The sequence below is a fragment of the Myzus persicae genome, unplaced genomic scaffold, assembly GCF_001856785.1.
Source record: "Myzus persicae strain clone G006 unplaced genomic scaffold, MPER_G0061.0, whole genome shotgun sequence".
NCBI lineage: Eukaryota > Metazoa > Arthropoda > Insecta > Hemiptera > Aphididae > Myzus > Myzus persicae.
The window spans coordinates 272998-293330 of record NW_019101580.1 but is presented as its reverse complement, the minus strand read 5'-3'; the positions used below and the strand labels follow the sequence as shown (position 1 = coordinate 293330).

The 20333-nt window shown below is 29.5% G+C and overlaps 2 protein-coding genes across 6 annotated transcripts; one reads left to right on the top strand and one right to left on the bottom strand.

Annotated features, from left to right (window-relative positions):
* Window positions 1–226: 226 nt before the first annotated feature.
* On the top strand, window positions 227–8096 carry LOC111029765 (alpha-tubulin N-acetyltransferase 1-like). Of its 2 annotated transcripts, XM_022308920.1 has the most exons (8): window positions 227–1356; window positions 3358–3504; window positions 4732–4903; window positions 5466–5610; window positions 5702–5735; window positions 5823–5901; window positions 5968–6029; window positions 6084–8096. In XM_022308920.1, exons 1-8 carry the CDS (start codon window positions 1274–1276, stop codon window positions 6175–6177), a joined length of 816 nt encoding a protein of 271 aa, XP_022164612.1. In that variant the 5' UTR covers window positions 227–1273; the 3' UTR covers window positions 6178–8096. The 2 variants fall into 2 exon arrangements, with proteins under 2 accessions (XP_022164612.1, XP_022164610.1); XM_022308918.1 differs by having other exon boundaries at window positions 5968–8096.
* Window positions 7877–19708, bottom strand: LOC111029763 (glyoxylate reductase/hydroxypyruvate reductase-like). Of its 4 annotated transcripts, none has more exons than XM_022308915.1 (8): window positions 19438–19708; window positions 15223–15341; window positions 14330–14469; window positions 13333–13522; window positions 11936–12102; window positions 11610–11774; window positions 8374–8499; window positions 7877–8096 (listed from the first exon to the last, which is right to left on the bottom strand). In XM_022308915.1, the coding sequence occupies exons 2-8, from the start codon at window positions 15297–15299 to the stop codon at window positions 7975–7977; spliced, it is 987 nt and encodes a 328-aa protein (XP_022164607.1). In that variant the 5' UTR covers window positions 15300–15341; window positions 19438–19708; the 3' UTR covers window positions 7877–7974. The 4 variants fall into 4 exon arrangements, with proteins under 4 accessions (XP_022164607.1, XP_022164608.1, XP_022164606.1 ...); XM_022308916.1 differs by lacking the exon at window positions 19438–19708 and adding an exon at window positions 16969–17168; XM_022308914.1 differs by lacking the exon at window positions 19438–19708 and adding an exon at window positions 17000–17168.
* Between the last annotated feature and the right edge of the window lie 625 nt (window positions 19709–20333).

Genomic DNA, 20333 nt, shown 5'->3' with positions numbered 1-20333 from the left:
GACACTGTCGTCATTACTATTAATTATTATTTTGATCATTTGTATCAATGATTTGCATTAAGTATGATCGTAAGGTTAATTATTTTTAAACTTTTTAACAAAGCTTGCTTGTACCAACATTTTACAGTTAACTTTTAATAACTCAATTAGATTAATTGTCCATTTAGTTTTTTTTTCGTTAGCCAGAGAATTATTATATAATGCGTCTCCTTGTTTAGGTAAACATGTCAAAAATCTATTTGCTTAAAGATTGACGTAGTATAGGCGTATAGCAGATATAACGATGTTTATCTGCTATACTACGCCAATCTTTAATGGACGAGTAGTTTATTAATAATTTTCATACGTAAAACGAACCATCGCTCAAGATTAGGATTGGTGCCACTACATAAAACGTAACTCCATCAACTGCTGACAGACTCAAATAGGTAGATGGTCTAAGTGAGTGATTAGCACCCCCAAATATTTGATTAATTATATGCAACATTTTTAAATATTAGGTTCATACCTACTACCTAGGTACTGATGCTTAGAAAACACTATTCTATATCATTTTGATGAACACGTTAAGTCGACGATTCCTTTCTAAAATACAAGAAATGTATAAACGAAATTCTATTGATAACTGCCGGTTGTATTATTTAAATATTCTTGTTTTCCCAGTTAATAAGAAAACTGAAAAGTACAAGATTTTCTTTTTATTGACTCAAAACAAAGAATCTTATACCGCATACCCTCTATAGTCTCTACATGGCAGACGTAGGTAACAGCCCGTAACAGATATTTCGTCATCAGCCTCCTGATTTGGATAATACGTTATTTATTTATCCTTTAATAGTTGAATAGTTGTAGCCGGAAAGAGAGGCCTAATATTTCATTATTTTCAGGCAACCAGCTCTTTTGCAATCGAATTGTTTTCTTTTCTCACACTACAACAGCCTGTCCGGCCGAGTGTAGCGCATCTCCCGCAGGAACGCTGTGCTCTTAGCGCTCCGGCCTGAGGCCCGATGTCCTGTTTTCGAGATCAGTGTCGTGTAGTCGCAGTCGTTTCCGTCGTATACGCCATTACACATTAAATATTAACTTACATAATTACAAAGCAAAATCACACACGCTCACTCAAACATTCAATATCGCAACTATTATATATTTAGATACAATATTAGTATACGTAACGGTACAGATTCAAAGCCGTTACTATAATACATTGTTGTTGAATCTTCCTGAAGTTTTTGTGGAAACAGAAGAGTGCCATATTTAGATACACTGCGCAATGGAGTTCAACAACGTCACCAACGGTGAGGTGCTGAAAATCGACAACACGCTTACGGCCATGGGATACGAGAACAACGTCGAGTAAGTGTAACACGCGTTCATATATTCCATATTATACTCATTAAATTGGTTGGTACATTATTGCCTACGTAAAATATACATACTTTTTGCGGAATTCTTTATAATGTTACTGTGAACTAATAAATATATGCTAATAAGTAATGAAAACTGATTAGGTACTAGACTATTGCTAATTTCTATGTAGCCTATTGGCGAAATTATGAGTTCAAATCTATAGGTAGGTAGCGCTAGAATTACATAACCTACGAAGAACTATTTTTCAGGTACCTATTACTTAGTGAACGACAAGTTACTTAAATAAATAAATAAATATTACCTATAGATAAAGTCAATATTTTAACTAAATATGGTAAGTAAACTAGATAATTTAATATAAAAAATGATCGCAGGAAAGTCGAGCTGAATACTGAGTGATGCACCTCATCAATGAACACGTCACATTAATGGATCAATTAAATTTTAATTCAATGATAAATCTTTACACATAGGAAACACGGAAGCCGTGTGTCAGCTCCTATTTCTATGAATAATTTATAATTTATTTATAAAGCGTGCTGTAACAGAAAGACCTAACAAGAAAAAAAAATTGACACTACTCAAACTTATGAAATAAATTATAAAATGTATATGGATACTAAATAATTTAAGAAATATTCTTATATCAGGAAATTCTCAAAAATAATATTTTGAAAATGTATTATTTAATGTACGTTTTGTCAAAAAAAATTAGATTTACAAACTGGCTATTTTGAATTTTCCCGACAAAAATGTAATACAATTTTCAAATATAATTTCGGTATTAAAAAAAAAAAACTTGCCAAGTCAAAGATCGACATGTAAACTTTCTTGATTTTTAATTTTTAGAAATATATTAACTGTATGTACTATTTTATTAAAATATAATTAAACTAAAATTGTACTTTAAGGAAATTATTAATTGAAAATTAATTTATATAATAGGTATTAAAGTCATTTTGTTTGTTTTATTTATTAAATTTGATAACGAATAGTGTGCTTATAATATGAATATTTTCCGATATCACACCCTAGTGGTATAACAATTTAAATCCAAAAAATCGTCGGTGTGAACAGCCCCGCAAAAAAAAATCATTTTCATTTTCATTTATAGTGAGATTTATCTTCAAAACTGGAGAGCGAATTTTGTTGTTTGGGATCTTGTTGGATTCATATTGGCTAGGATAAGTGCAGTGAAGATTTTCAGAAATTAATCTTTCGTAGATAATTTAATTTACTACAAAGCTTTAAAAAAAATTAAAACGCATTTTATTGGGCATTTTTTTTATGTTTTTCAGCTTTAAAGCTTTGTAGTAAATGTACGATTGAAGATAAAGTTATGAAAATCTTCACTGCACTTTTCCTAGCCAATGTGAATCTAACAAGATCCCAAACAACAAAATCGGTTCTCCAGCTTCGGAAATCTATTCCACGAAATGAAAATCTAGCGAAAAATAACTTTTTAACTGTGAAAAATTAAATTTTTTTTAAATTTTTAATTCCACATTTTGTATTGAATTAATAATCTCTTTTTAATGAGCTAACAACCAACTTTCTACCTATCACAGTTAAGGAGAAAAGTTAAAAATTAGAAATGTTGGGACTGTTCACGCTGACGTTTTTGTGGATTCAAATAGGGAGTGATATCGAATCTCTCTCATTAATATTTTATATATTAAAGCTAGCTTAATTACCCACATATTATCATTATTGCTGAGTTACATTTTTATTATTTTCCTATTTAACACAAATTCTTTTGAAGTTTTCAAAATTCAGACTTTTTTCATTTCAATTACCATACTAACTTGATAAAAAATTAAGAAAATAAAATGTTTAAATATTGTTTGGAACGAAAGTTATTTCATTTGACAGGTCCTTCTGTAACTGCATCATGTATTACTAGTTATTTGTTTATTTTACTTATACTCCAACAGGCTAATAGTATAGACAAGTATTATAAATACTATAATATATGTTTTTGTTAAGTTTGAGAAGCAAAATGGGATGGATGATCGACGAGATGGGCAAAGTATCAGCAATGGCACGAGAGTTAAGGGCGCCGATCACCAGCGCAGAAATGCTCATCAATTCCAATCACGTCCTCTACATGATGATCGAACACAATACTTCAACGTAAGATACCTATGTTAAATATCTATTTAATTAATTAAATATTTTTTGGTCATAGCTTATCCAGTTCTTATTTGCAAAGGGTGCAAGCGTATAACCTAAATTTTAAACCTTTATAATTCATATCCAACTAACCCACTTTACGCCAATCTGTATGTAAATTACTATAATCAGTAGATTTTGTTTGTTAACTACTGAGATTTAATTTCGAAGTAAAGAAATTTAATATTAGTTTAAACTTGAAATTGCGAACTAGTCATATAACTTGTCGATCGGTATTTCTTAAAGCAAAAATTATGCATGGTCTATTACTTTTCACTACTAATCGTGATTTTTATAATTATAAGCACAAAATTAAAAAAAAGGGGAAAGTGTATGAGTAATCGATCCTTGTTATTGTAAAATCCTATAGTTATAAATTATAATATTATGTAACAGCTTTGACGTTTATACATTTTTTAGAATTTGTTGATCCAGTATAAGCTACTAACAATTATTTATCAATATTTACAGAAAAAAATGAAAGCCTCAAATGTTATGGCTCATTAAGTTTTGAAAAAATTTAAAAAATCATATTTACCATTTACCTATCAAAAATGTTAAATAAAACATTTGGGAGATAATTTTAACAATTATTCGGTTTCGATTTACAACAAAATATAAGAATATCGATTTTTTCAAAAACTAGTTTTGAGTAAAAATTCCCATTTTCCCTAATTTTTTGTTAGTATGGTATATTCACATTTTCCCTGCTAGGCAGTGGTGTAGGTTTCCACTTTTTTTTAGATATATCGTAAATCGTAATATTGTAACAGGTGCATAATAGTACCTTTGTTAGGTCACGGTTTAGATTAATAAATTCAAATAATCATACAATTTACACGTAAATATGTAATAACTAAAACATTATAATATTCATGATGTATAGATTATTGATTATTTTATGAGTATAATCAGATATCAAAGTAAAATTCGGTATCGACCTGTGGTTATAGGTCCTTTTGATCCCGCGTGCTTGTAGGTTAAACAATTTGAAAGTTTTGAATTTGTTTATATAGATTTTTGCAATTATTTAATTTGTAAGTTATGCACTATTTATAATTTTTAATTTTAAAATGTATGGACTAATTTAATTAATGACATTTCAGGAATTTTTAAGTGAATATATTAGACATCACACTTTAGATTGTATTTTATATTTTTATTGTAACAATTGTATTTGTCGTCAAGGAATTTTGTTGTTGTTGGAATTTTAAAGATGGGATGGAAAAAATTGTGTCTTTACAACAAAGCTGTAGGATCATGTAAAGAAACCATGGTCTATTGTTTGATGGATTTCTACGTCCATGAATCTAGACAGCATAAGGGTTATGGAAAATATCTGATTGATTATATGCTACAGGTAGCTACGATGACATATTTTTGTAAATTATATTAAATAATTTTAGTTCTTGTTTATTATTGCTCCACCACTAGCCTACCACAGTCACGAACTCATTATTTTATTTTCGTGTAATACACAAATTAATAATAAATGTAGGGTTTTTTTAAAATTAAATATTAGTTAAGATAAGCAGCATTTTTATGGTTGTATGATAATACTAAAAGTACATAGTTCTATTAAATGAAAATAAAAAAATTTATAATCATTTTTTTTTTTTTTATTATTAATAAAAGTATAAAATAAAAAAATATATACATCTTTTAGAATAGTTTCAAATTCATTTTGTCCAATGAATTCACAATGCCGCCAAATACTTTTCCAGAAAATTATTTGTTGCGGTTTCGCAGTGCTTTTTATTGTCTCATTTAATAGTACCCACACCATCTGGAATGATAGTCTGTGCGATAAATGATATTACGTTTATGGTAAAACAGATCAATAACAAACGATTACCATATTTTTATTAATATAAAATCGTTTTTTTTTATAAAAACTAACGTTTTTATCATATTTTTTATAGGATATTCATTTACGTGCAAAAAATTTGGCTATAGAAAATCCCACTAAAAACCTATTGGAGTTTATGTGGAAACATTTTCAATTGTCCAAACTAGTGAACCAGGGAAACTATTTCATAGTCTATGAGGAGTTTTTCGATGATGCATGTGAGAATTCACATTATATATTTTATAAACAACTTTTTCAAACTTACCGAATTTAAAAAAATATTAATGAAATAATAAATTGTGTCCCTAGTCGACGAAAGGAGCCACAATTATGGCGGAAATGGGTAAAATACTACAATGTTACTTATTTTTACAAAACGTATATTTGTACAAGTTTTTTTAAACAATTTCCTTTTTGATTTTGTTTATAGAACATTAACATCACCGTGTACTTGTCAATCAATGTTAGGACGACCTGAAACTCAAAAACATTACGATACGACGGAAGAAGTAAATGATACTTATCAAATTAATAACCAATAATAAAAATATAACGATTTAACTGTTATTTTGTAGATTGTACAAGGCAATCCTTCATTTTCAGAGTTGAATAATTATTACAACCCAGGGATCAATTTGTTAGTATTGACGTGTGTGAATTTTATATTTTTATTTCAGTTTTTTTTTTCTAGTGTTGAAAGCCAATTTAAAGCAACGAATGTATTTCAAAATGCACAGCAGGATAGAAATCCAGTGAAACGAGATCAGATATTCCACCAGACCTAACATATATGCAGAACATGCAAAATGATAACTCAATGTAATGATTTAAGTATAGTTATAGTATAGCCCGGCGGTTCCCAATCTTTTTTAGTTTACACCACCCTAAAAATTAAAAATATTAATTGCTGCTCTCATAAAGAAATAACTATTACGAAAATCCTCGAATCAAGTATATTATCGTGTAACGTGACTTAAAGTAAAACTGACATAGTGAAATATTTTTTTAGAATAGTTAAGACGTTTTAACAAAATTATAGTTGATTAAAAAATATCAATATTTACCACGCGACTCGCGCCTCCCCTGCCAAAAACTCACGCCTTCCAAGGGAGGTGAGGCTTCACAGTTAGGGAACCGCTGGTATAGCCTATAGGCATAATTTTTCTCTATTATTTTCTCTTAATTATTTTAAAATAATATCATTTAACGTTGTGCAATTATTATCATCTTGTTTTGAAGCTTATAGTATAGTATTTAAATAATATGGTACTAATTTTTCAAACAGCAAATTATATATATGTATCTATTTTGTCCTATACTTCTATTTACAATTACGTTATTAAACAATAAAATATAAATGCTGCAATATGTATTGTTATTGCTTATTGGTACTGATTTTACATTTTAATTTATTTGTTTAATTTATTAAATATTTTTAATAATTATTGAAAAATTCATTTGTCACATTTATAGGGCCATTATTATAATGTCCTGCTAAGGTTTACGCTAACGTGATGGACACATTTAGCGGCCGCTTAATATGTTATAATGTTATAGGGATTTGAGAGTACTGCCATTAGTAACTATTATCATAGAACAATATTACTATTTTAGCCCAGATTAAATAAATCCAGATACTGCATCCTCGAAAATCGTGAAAATGTTAACACATTTTTATACTTCTTGAATCATTGTATCAAAGAAAGAAAATTCAATTCGGTTCGTTTCAACAAATTGGTAATATTTCAAGCTTTCATAAAACCTGTGATTTTAGAGTGCCAGGGCGGTACCCATTCCTCTAAAAGTGTACCTTTCCCATTTCTACCGATACGATCGTTTCACTAGATGAGATTGACTACGTTTCCACCAAAACAATATCTGTGCTTACGGCCAGTAGCGGATAGGTTTATATTTTTTTACCGGGAAGTAATTTAAATAAGGGCCCCCAAAAATTAAGACGCGAGCGACATTTTATTTTGATATAACAATACACTACAGAACTATATAATAAGTAATATAGATACGTAAGTTAAGGCTGTAATACAGTATAAGTAGGTACAATGCCGTAAATGGCTCCCCGAGGTAGACGATTATTAGAAGCTTTAAAGTGGTCAAAATATCATTAAAAAACATAAGAAGCAAACACGCTGCAGTGATGGCATCTGCTGCTGCAAAATCTATGCAGCCCCCAAAGTATTTCCATTAAAATTGCAGCCCTATAGTAATATAGTATATACTCTATCAAGAATAAACCAACAGCTAGTTATAACTTATAATACATATTTTATTATATAATGCTATAAGTGTGTTAATGCATAATAAATAATAATAATACGTATCACACATATATATTATATATGTATGCAGTATAGAATGCGTTTACGTATATAATATATGTATGGCTATATGATATTGTCTATTATTAAAAGCTAAAATAGATAAGTAATTACTGTTAATTGTACTGACATATTTCATTAGTAAATATAACTCATAAATTGTATTTTTATTTTGTAATTTTGAAATGTTTTAATCAATGACATGATTTTGCCTTGCACATACAGTTGCGGACGACAGCTATCACGTTAAAAAATCACTTCGTTGGGCATAGGGCTACCATCCAATACAGCCAATATGTTCTGGGCGGTCATCACAGCCATCTCTTCCTCCATCTCAGAGGTGGATGTGCCGATGTGTGGCAGGAGCACTGCAAATAATGTGAGCCAAATTATTGAAGTGGAACAAAAAAACCCCCATGTTAATAGGCACATTGGTAACCAACTGCAGCGGCCACAAGAAAAATATTTATTAGCTGGGTAGTTAAATCTTCTCCTAAAAATACACTATTTTAAAATAAAAGCCGATAAAGATGTCATAAATAATTATAAACGAATATTTACGGAGTTCAACAGAAACTATCGTAATAATCTACAACTTATTTAAAAACAAAATATTCATAACTATTATGATAAGTAAGTACGTACAAACATTATCAAGACCATTCAGTGGATGATTCAATGGCAGTGGTTCAGGAGTCATTACGTCCAGTCCAGCGCCTCGGATTCTCTTCTCCCTGAGAGCTTCGACCAGAGCGTCTTGATCAACCAACTCTACGAAGTATAAGAATAAATCATGGCTATAAATTAATATTATATTTTATAAATTTAATTTTTGTTGTTTGAAAAATATTCTGATTCTCCACTTGTAAAAAGTGTTTGAGTATAAATTATAAATACACATCGGCCATTGGGCAAGAGTGTTCAAACATTTCATAATTATTGGGTCAATGTAGTCGATTTTTTGAATTTGAATTCAACGATGTATCATTGTTTACAAAAAAAATAAAAATGAATCTGAGAAAAGGAGTTGTGTTGTTGTGTAGATAAGTATTTTTTTTCTATGGATAGTTTATGTTTTATTCAAATATAACTTATAATATAAATGAACTAATATACATTTCACCTAGAAACAACAAATTAACCGCGTCATAAACCTAAGAAAAATATAAAACAATTTCAAATTTCAAATCTCTTTAGTCTTAACTCAATAAACAGCCAAAATATTTTTAAAATTATAACAAGTCAATAGAAAATAACCTAGGTAATTTTTGCAGAAAACGTTACATGTATTATAATAGTATACGTATAACGACACTATGAAAGTGTGTATTTATATAATATACTAGCTGGTCCCGTGCACTTTTTTGTCCATTAAAATCGCCAACTCTATAATATGAGACTCGATGGTGATAATGCGAGCAGTATATTATGCCTACCTGCTGTGTATTATCGAGATAACATGTTTTATATTTATTTTGATTGTGGACATGCCGATGAGCGGCTATAAGTGCAACTCAGCCACCATGGTAGGCATTCAATTGTATGCATGCTTATACCTGATCTGCACGATGAACCACTGCAGGCAACCAATAAACAAAAAAAAAATAACTATTTTTACTAAATATATTTACGAGTATATTTATCCTATAATCATTGCAACTGTATATAAACAAATAATTTCTTCGTAAATCTTAAAATCTCTGTTTGAGCAACTCCCCGGGTGGAACCTATCGGGTCCAATTGCGAATCTAAACCATCCAGGATTCTTTCTTGTTAGATTAGTAAAATAAAATAAACTAAAATTGTACTCGAGTAGTTTTTCTGGTGACGCCAACAACGGATAATGGAAAATGAAGTCGTAATAATTGAATAATCATATTTTACATAGATAAAACCTAAATTTTATCTCCTACTATCGACTATTGCGTTCTATGTAAAGAGAATATTACAGCTATAAATAAAATCGAACGGAACAAAAACGATACAAAAATTGTCACTTTACAAAATTTAAACTTTACTTTATATAGTGAAACATAATATTAATACCTAATATTCAATACACGACATATTTCTCCATGTTGATCCATTTTTTTAGTGTTGGCCGGGGGCCCCATTTTAACGATTAATTATGTCATATGGACAATTTTATAAGCTAAAGCTTGCTGTAGCTTTTGTAATTCGAAAAAACATTCCGGAACTCAAAACATAAATCATCAAAAAAAATTTTTAAAAAAAGGATTTTTTCAACATTTTTTTTGTAAAAACCTGGCAATTACGAACAATTAAAAAAAAAATTGAGCCAAATCGGCCCGGCCGTTCTCAATTGATGAATTGTTATACATTTTTGGCTCCATTTTTGTACACATAGATTACATTGTTTTTAACTTTTGAATCAGTAGTATAAGCTGCTATTTTACAAAATGGGTGAAAACATAATATTCACAGAGCTCACAAGCCTAATTACTAATAACTAATAAGTAATAAATATTAAATTATAACATAATATATAGAAGCAATGAAGGGACGTGACACTTTTCGTTATTAGTTTATTACGCTTATTCATGGGCAATATGTAGAGGAACGGGCATACGTAAACTGCGCCCGAATTTTTAACTTATTAAATGTTCACTTATCAAAGTCTCTATGTTTGACGATTGTGTAGTTTTTCAAGTATATCACAGACATTACATTTTTGTCAAGAAATACCATCACGTTATCAAATATCTATATTGCAGTTATACGACAATTGATGGTTATCACTACTTCCAGCATAGTGCTGCTAGAACCTTAAGTATGAACCGTTTAAATTCCAAAACTCTTAATAAATATAATCGTATATTCAAATTGACGAATATGTATATGTATATGTATCCACCATATGTAATTATTTGTAATATTTGTATTTATTTTGCTTTTTAAAATTATATTTTATTTTTAATTATTCAAATTTATGGCTGTAACGAATTAAGTATTTTACCTGTAATTTTACCCAGGCGCAGTTAACATGTCACCTTTTTACTCTTGATAAAAACTCGGGCGCGGTTTACATGTGTGATTTTGTGTTTACCTGTATTTTGGGCGCAGTTTACAATCGCCGAGAGGAACAGGGAGGTGCCTGGGCTGCAACCCCCCATGATATTGATAAGACGGGTCTCAGTCCCCCATATTTCTTATTAAAAAATAACTATAATATCTGTCATGACCTACTTCCATGAAGTATTATAATATTATGTTTTTGTTTTAGTTTTGAAACTAGGTACCTAGGTATATTACTATTTACTATAAACATAATGACATTTTCAAAATATTTATATTAATTTAAAAAAAATTCGAATGATACGTATATAGTGTATAAATTTCCAAGCGGCCACCCATCCACGAACTAACTAGGGTATACACTTTAGTTACTTAACTTCAATGATCAGACGAGAACTCGTGTATTCAACGTGGTATTTATTATAGTCGTCGAGGAATAATTTAAAGTTCTCAGTAATATAGGTAATTAAAAAAATAAAACATTCCTATCTGGCTATCTATTTGTTTATATTTTTATTTCATATGCTGTCACAATACGTCAATACAAAATATGAACTGTATATTTCTATACTTGTAATCTGCCATCTAAATAATTAAAAGAGTCCTTCTCCATATTTGTTTAATAAAAAATTCTGGAAGGTCACTGTGCTGTACCTATAGTAAATGTGGAATGTACCTCATCGAGTAGGTTACTGTATATTGCTGTAATTACCTACTATACTATATAGTGATATTATGATAAATGGTATGAAAAAATATCAAAGAGAAAAATCAATCTATACATAATAAAGATACAAAATACACATTATATATACGTATTACATATTACGGATAGCTATACTCACGTCCACGACCTATGTTCACCAATATGGCATTGGACTTCATGGTGGCGATTCGTTCTCTGCTGACAATGAATTTCGTCTCTTCATTCAAGGCAGCGGCAACCACGACGAAATCGCTACGCTCCATCAACTCGTCCACAGTAACCAATTGTCCACCAAGGGCTTTGACTATGGAAAAGACACTTCATAATTGATCATGTTTTTGAATTTAATGGATTTGCTGCACTAGCATACATTTTCTAGCCTCCGATTACAGATTATAAGTTCACATACACAGATATGCGCGTCGAACACCCGTAAACGGTAGAGCCGCAGACTTCAATACTTACCGGCCGGTTTTTCACTTCTACTGGTGTACAAAAGTTGGGACAGTTTGAAATGTATTAATTTCTCTGCAATCGACGTGCCGATGCTGCCACAACCTAAGATGCCCACGACCGAGCCTTTTAAGCTCCTACCACACATCCACCCGGGAACCCATTCTTGCCATCCACCTCTGCATATATATATACATAAAAAAAATTATCAACAGCTTTTAACAGTTCCAAATTTCACTTAATATGTTCTTAAATTGATTTGCTTTCTGGCATAAAGCAAGTAGGTACCTATTTAAAAATTTGAAACTTCTGTTATTAGATACATAAGTAATAATAATTATTAATATTATTAATATATTTTTTTTTCAGTCAAGACTTCGCCTGATGGTTATTAGTTGGTTTTTATTGTGGGTGAAGGTACGGTTTCAGCGGCGTATCCAGGATTTTTCAATGGAGGGGGGGGGCAAACAAAGTAAATTAGAATTTGATATCCGTTACCTTATTCTACGTCGTTATTATTATATCCCGTAACCGTAATAACCTCTAAAAATAATTGATAGTATACTCAAAATGTTTCTTTAAAACCGTTTTCATATAAATATTATGGTCTATACTTTGCCATTTATTATATAAGATTTATAACATAACACGTCCGGGGGGGGGGGGGGTTGAAGGCCACCAAAAGGATACTTCAGTGTACTGTTGGTTTGGAATACGTATTTATACGTGTATATAGGACGAAGATTCGTCACAAAATAACCGTTTTTTTTTTTAAAAAGCCATATATTATAATATTGCAGTTTAAATATAGTATTTAAATTAATGTTCTTACTATTTATTATTTTTATTATTTTAACATAATTTTTTATAAACAAAAAATTGCATTAAATTGTACAACTAACGTCTAATATAGATATGCAGTGCATTGAATACAGCCGCGAGAAAGCGGTGTACTAATCAGACTAGCGGGCACACTTCTAAAATATAAAATAGGTAGTAGGTATCAGGGACGTAGTCAGGATTTTATTTCGGGGGAGAATCAATTGAATAAAAAGTGAGATTTTTTAGTTTTTCAACGTTTTTTTCTAAAGCGAATTTTGGTAACAATATTTCTATTGACGATAAAATATCATTATTCTGTTCAAACCTATTTTCGAGATGTAAGATAAAACCATCTAAACATGGTAAAAATATAGGTATTTTATCATACTCTTCTAGTGAATTACATGAATAAAAATATTATAATTTATAATTATCCCTATAATTTTGTTTATTTGTCTAAAAATTTCGGGGGGGGGGGGGTCCGGAACCCATGGACCCCCCCCCCATGGCTACGTCCTGGTAGGCACACCATTGCACCGTAACGCAGGTGTTCATTGTAATATTCAAAACACTATTCGGTCTCTTACGTTTTAACTGCGCGGTTCGCTTCGAAAAACCTTCTGGTGGTGGCTATGATGAGGCCCACAGCGATTTCCGCTACTGTTTCCGTCAGAATACCCGGAGTATTTCCCAAACGTACACCATATTTTTTCATGGATATCAAATCAACGTGATCGTATCCCACCGACGTTGTACCGACCACTTTAAGACTGGGTCCTATATTATATAAAAATGGACAATAGTTATGTTTAATGTTTATCTTGTGTTAAAAATATATAAATGACTACCATGTTTAAGTATTTATAAAATTATTCATATCAATGATTATACTTGTACCTAATATATTAGTATATAAATAGTATATTACAATATTATAACCAATTGTTATTTGCGGAACCCGTAAAACTACATTTTAACGCCCCTATAGGTTCCTAAATGCGCCTAGACTGCAGAAAACAAAATTGCTGTGTGTGCACAAAATCTGCACCACAGATAGATTTTGAAAATTTGACGTTTATTTCATTGTATTTAAGATACATGGATTTATATCAATTTAAATTTATACCAATAAATTGAGCTACAAATATTGTGTAATTACAAAATAAATGCTTTCGAATCATATGATTCGCTAATTAATTCAGAGTTCTATCATCCACATCCTACTATTTAACACATTCTGGACGAACTGAAATAGTTTTTCTAATTCCATTTTATAAAAATATAAGTTTAAAATTATTTTTTCTAGGCGCAAAGGCTATCAGAAATTAATTCTCAGAAAAAGAACGTCGTATTTTACTTAACTAAATGTTAATATAGCAAAAGACAAACATTTTTGTTTTGATTTTGATGAAGAATGTAGGTACTAGGTAGGTACATACTACCTATTTAGTATAAATTAGGTTATTAATCAATTTTTTAATTTTTTTTTTCTAACATTTTTTAAATATTTTTGCGTATTAACCTGTGACATGTATGATTAATATAGAAACATAAATAGAAATATCATCATCAACCAACACTGACCTGCTGCTTTTAGGACCTGTTCGGTTATTGGAACCCTAGGATAACAGAAAATGGAAAACTTGCCCGGTGCACAATCTACAATATCTTGAGTTGTTATCACTCCATCCTTGTTACTGCATTTGGCCACTTCCACTTCACACCTGTAATTAATTTATATTTCAATCCTTGTTATAGAACTTCAGAAGTGTCTGTGTTGTACGTGTGTTATGCACTTGCAAATTTAATACACAAACTAAAACAAATACAACGTCGAGATCGGTCATACAAATCATTTGCTCAATATTATTTGAATGTACTTTTTTCCAAAAACATAAATATTGACTATTGTGTTATACAACTGTATTCAGTTCTTATAGTACAAATTACGGAGAATCATATGGCATGGGCGCATGTACGGTCAGATATTGTTAATTGATCCATGACGTTCATAATGACTACAGTATAATTTACAAAACGCATATTTCCTAGACGAAATCAAATCAAAACAAACTACACTGTCTATAATTTACAAACCACATCAAAATGCACTAGCAATTTCAAACTATATTCCATATAAACTATAAGGTATAAAACACAAAATAAACAATGCACACTTGTCGAATATTTTTAAGTTAGAAGATACTATTCCAAATGGAAAATCAAAGCATACTAATTTCCTTATTAAAATTTAGTCTTACCAATAAATTAACGTTCTAAACGTATAAACTTACCATTTCCACATATAAAAATGTAATAAACTTAGGTATAGTATTTAATTATTTAATTTAAAATATAAAACATACAAATATTGTAAATGTTGAATTTATATACATATATATTATTATGAATAAGTAATCATCATAATAAAGTTACATTTCATTGCAAAAATTAAAATAAATAATTAATCTAGATACCTTGTACGTAACAAATCGATGGCTTTTTTTGCAAAACCATCACGTACTACCAGCACCTTTGGTTTTGATGACATCATTGAGTACTAAAAACTTGTTTTTATACTCCAAAGGTTTTGACACTGTACAAAAAATATGATAAAATGTTAGTAAATAGGTACATCAGACAAAAAATAAGTATTAACCATTAGTGATCTCAAAACAAGGGATTATACTTAATAGTTAATACAATAAATATGGATACAAAACTACTTTTAGACCCTATGGCCTATAGTCTACATCAGGGGTCGGCAACGATTTTGGCGTTAAGGGACAAAAAATAAATTTCACGGGTCATACACCTTATTTTATATAAATTTTACAGTTTGAATTTTAAACAAAATTTAATTTAATTTATTTACTTTTTATCACTATTTGGTACCTACCTATATTAATTTAACGTGGTATATATTAACAATGTTTTAATAATAATACAAAATAATAAAAACTTATGTGATTTTTGATTTTGAACAGCATTGACAAGTTTATTTATCGTAAGTTTGATTTTCGATGTAGAAATAATCAATACATCATTCAAGTGATGATCGGTTAATCGGGAAGCATATTTACTTTTTCGATATTTCAGAAGTGAGAAAGTTTGCTCGCAAACATACGTGCTGACAAACACGGATAACATTTGTTTGACAAAATATATAAGTTTACTAAATTGTGTTTCATAGAGACTTGAATAAAACTGAACTAATCATGCCATCATGGTAAGCAGTTTTAAGACATTCGTAACTTTGCAACTCAATAATTTTCATTTGTAAGTAGCTTTCAACGTAATTAATATCAACTGCAAATGGGTATTGAAATAATTTTATTTTGAAGTCAATTGAATAAAACTCTAAAAATCTGGTTGAAAATTCACTTTGTACATTTTCAATGATATTCAACAATTTTACTTTCACTTAATCCCAGTAACATTATTGAAATGTCTCGGCCATGGTTTGTTTACAACAAACGAAATGATTTAATTTTTTCCATTAATTTTAATTTAACTGAAAATGATTTAATATTCGAATTTATATTCGAATAATTAACTCAAGTTAAGTTAAGTTAAGAGGACACAAGATCGATAAGTTAAAAGTTAACAGCTAACAAATTATAAACTTAACTCGATAAGTTATAAGTTAATATAGAAAAAAAAATTAACTTAACTCAGTTTAAAAAAAGTTAATCTTTTTTTTTTTAAGTAAATCACATAAAGAGTGAATGTGCCTTTCTAGTTTCTAATTTATAAATTATAAATCAATTTGATTTAACTTTTATCATAATGTGCACTGTATACCCTTTTACTTTTTTATTATTTATTAAATTAAACTATAAAATAAATATATTAATATACACAAAATTATGTTATCAAGAAAAAGTACAGAAATGTTTGTGTTATTATAGTATTGGATTATTTTTATTTTATACTGATATAGTAATATTTACGTATAAACAAAAAATTTCAAAATGTTTTTAACTTATTGGTTTTTTTTTTAAATCAACTGAGAATAGCTAAGTTATTTCAACTGTAAATTAAACTAGTTAAGTTCATAAGTTAATTAGAAAACAAACTAACTAGTTAAGTTAAACAGTTAAAAAAAATAAACTTTTAAACTTAACTTTAACTTTTTAACTAGTTAATGCCCACCTTTGCATAAATGTATTTATTTCCTGCCTGAGAAAGAAAAATCGTTTAAAAGCTGCTCCCCTACTTACCAACGAACTTCTACGAAATAAATAACATTACCATATTCAGCTTCAACTTCATCCAAGAACTGTTTGAATTGTCGATGTCACATAGCACTCATTTAAACGTATAAAAATATCACACGTAGAACTAAGACGATTGCACTATAAAACCGATTCAGTAATACTTAAGTAATATTTCGTTGGGTATTAACGTTAATCAAAATGTAGATAACGTGTATATTCAATGTAAGAATAAATTAAATAATAAATACCAGCTACTATCAACTATCATAATGTGATATTCCATATTCTTATACCAATTATAAATTGTAATCGTCGGCCGCAGGTTACCGACCCTGGTATATATTAATATTATGTATATTATGTACAGACTATAAAGAATATATTTAACATTATACGTACTTCCAAATTTCAGTTAAGCCTCCCCCTTTCAATTCAAAAGTTAGTAGGTGCTTTAGTCAACCTATAAATCTAGATTATTGAGACAATGGATTTTACTATACCTAGTAATTTATACCGGTTGATGATTTTATGGCTTGAAAAGGCCATCCTTAGAAGGTCCAAAAAAATGGTTAAAATGCATATTATATACATATAGGTAAAAGTCATATGCTTATTGCTACATTTTTTACATGTTATATTATATTATAAAAATGTTATTATTTATGTTTATTATTTATACTTAATGTTGAAGTATTAGTTAATTGTGTATTTTTTTTTTTTTTATAATAAGACATTTCTTGGCTATATGGCTATCTACATCTATTGATAATTAGAAGCATTGATTTTTGACTATTTTAACATGATAATAATTATAAATAGTAATAATAGCGATAATAACACTAGTGACAAGCAATAGTAATAAATTAAGGTTGATCAGACATATAGATAATAATAACAGTGCGGATAAAGAATATAATTTCGTTAAAGTTTATAATTTTATTTAATAATCATTAAAGAATAAAATAGTGCAGACGACCGCGTTTTAGACGTCTTTTAGGTGGTGGTCGAATGTGTAAGTTGAAGTATAGTGAGCCAGTTGATCTGTGGAGTGAGCTATGGAAATTTGCAGCAAGGATCTTTAATGATCTTGAATTTTAATGATTCGGAGGTTTTTATGTAGATATTAATTTCGTATGAACCATGGTGCGTTTGTTATTATTCTTAGAATTGTATTTTGGAAAATTTGTATTTTTCTTAAGTGTGCCTCTGAGCAGTTACCCCAGGTCCCTAGATAGCGCAGGCGTAGGTAATTAGTGAGCGTAATAATTGCTTGTAAATTAATATTGCTAGTATTAATATATTTTGCTAGTAGATTTAGGTGATCTTGTAAGTTGTTAGTTATCGGTATTAACTACATAATATAGGCTGATATAGGCGATATGGCTAATAATAGTTATGTTAGTTCTACGCTACTACGTAGCAGTCCAATATGATTTATTACGGTTAAATCAATATTGTGAATGTATAAAAATTAACAGTTAATTAAGTGGAATAACCTGCAGCTATCACATTTCGAATACCGATAAACAGCAGAGAGGGTGCCGAGTAATCATCTATGACTTCTGAATTATGAGTTATAAGTTATGAGCATTCCCTAGAAACTCCAGTAAAAACCGATTTTGTTCTCATTCACGTATCACAAATTGATGCATTTGTTAACACTTTTATCAGTTTAACCATAAAACACAATATACTGTTATCACAGTTTATATAGATAAAATGTCTTAATTTGTGTATAAGCTCTATGACTGGGCGGTATACTAGTAGGAATCATGTCAGTATTTTGTAGAAAAATAATTATATTTTATAATTTATTGTCAATTTTTCCATAGGGTGTTGGCTTACAAGCAACTACACAGTACACATACAATACGTGATGATATCGATATTCAGTTATATTGATAATATTTAACTGTAAATAAATATATATTGATAACAATTTTATAACATAAAAATTAAAAATCGAACCGAATGGCGAATTATGTTGTTTGAAATGTTATAAGTTATAAAAATGTAGGTGTCACCCATAATCTAAATTTGAAAATTAATCGGAGACATACCGACTTTGTTGTAGGTAGGTACATTGTACGTATGCATTTCGGTGGTTATTAGTAAGTACTAAGTACCTACTAGTTACTACTGACATCAAAAACATTTTTTAACTCAAACTTCATTCATCAGACTGTATCGTAATGTAATCGTTTTTGAAAATTATAATACTTTCAAGTTCAATGTTCGGACTAGGTACTATATTAAACTACCTACCATCTTAAGTCTTAACTCTGGTTTGATATAGATCCAAGTATACTACAAAAAAAAATGTTTTGTATAGGTAGTAGGTACCTACTTTATATTTATGGTATTAACTTAAGGATTTAGATAACTGATATATACTAAGTCACTGAACTGAATTTCATTTTGAAAAAAAAATTCAGTTATAAACAATGAGTAACTTAATAGTAAAGTTATTACCTTATTTATAGCAAAATGGTATACAACCGTGAATCGGTTGCTGTTCGTGTCGTCAGGTTACCGCACCGTCGGTAAAAATGATTGGATAATATGGCCTATGGATAGATATTTGGAAAAACAAATAACTTCTGTCTACTTCGAATGGATTTAATTTTTAAACGCGTAAAAAACAACACTTCTGATCAGTATACTTGTCTAAATGCATTGGATTGCAGTGATAATGTGATATGGCCGATATGGGTAACATACACGAAATGATTAAGGTTTAAATCACTATTATTGTAAGAAGTGGGTAAGTATTAAGTACCCAGTGCTCACTATCCCACTACCTATATTATTACTTATTATGAATATAATTATCACAATCTTATTAATTAATTGTTGAACTGTAATAGTTATTGCTAAAAGTCCTAAAATAAAAAAAAATAAAAAAATTATCACAATATCACGTGAATAGTACGAGCATAGACATTGTACTTGTAAACGGTTTATGAGTTTGAATAGGTATTATCATTACTATTTATGATTTGATACTCTAAAGTAGTACAGTCTTTACAGTTTACGATGGCTTTAGATACTATATAGACTCTAGATTCTAGCACAGGTCAAGTTGTAATGCGCCCATGACAAAATATACGTATAAGTATATTTTGACATTTTGTCATGAGTGAGCCTACTGATATATAATAATAATTATAATATAGCCTACTACCTATATCAGGGGCGGCCAAACAGTCAATCGCGGATAATTTCAAAGTCAATCATTTTAGAATTTATTTTTAGGGACACGCGCACAAATTACTTATCGAATTGTCGAAAAAATTTTATCTTTTAATCTGGTTTCTAATGTTTATCGTTCACGAATGTTCTTTTCACTGTGTTCATGCGGTGTCTGT

Excerpts from the sequence above, each read along its gene's own strand:
- LOC111029765 (XM_022308918.1), top strand. The coding sequence starts at position 1,274 with ATGGAGTTCAACAACGTCACCAACGGTGAGGTGCTGAAAATCGACAAC. Across the intron at positions 1,357-3,357 it reads GGATACGAGAACAACGTCGA|TTTGAGAAGCAAAATGGGAT; the intron begins GTAAGTGTAACA and ends GTTTTTGTTAAG. Across the intron at positions 4,904-5,465 it reads TGATTGATTATATGCTACAG|GATATTCATTTACGTGCAAA; the intron begins GTAGCTACGATG and ends TATTTTTTATAG.
- LOC111029763 (XM_022308915.1), bottom strand. The coding sequence starts at position 15,299 with ATGATGTCATCAAAACCAAAGGTGCTGGTAGTACGTGATGGTTTTGCA. Across the intron at positions 14,470-15,222 it reads ATCGATTTGTTACGTACAAG|GTGTGAAGTGGAAGTGGCCA; the intron begins GTATCTAGATTA and ends AATTAATTACAG. Across the intron at positions 8,500-11,609 it reads GGTGAACATAGGTCGTGGAC|AGTTGGTTGATCAAGACGCT; the intron begins GTGAGTATAGCT and ends TATACTTCGTAG.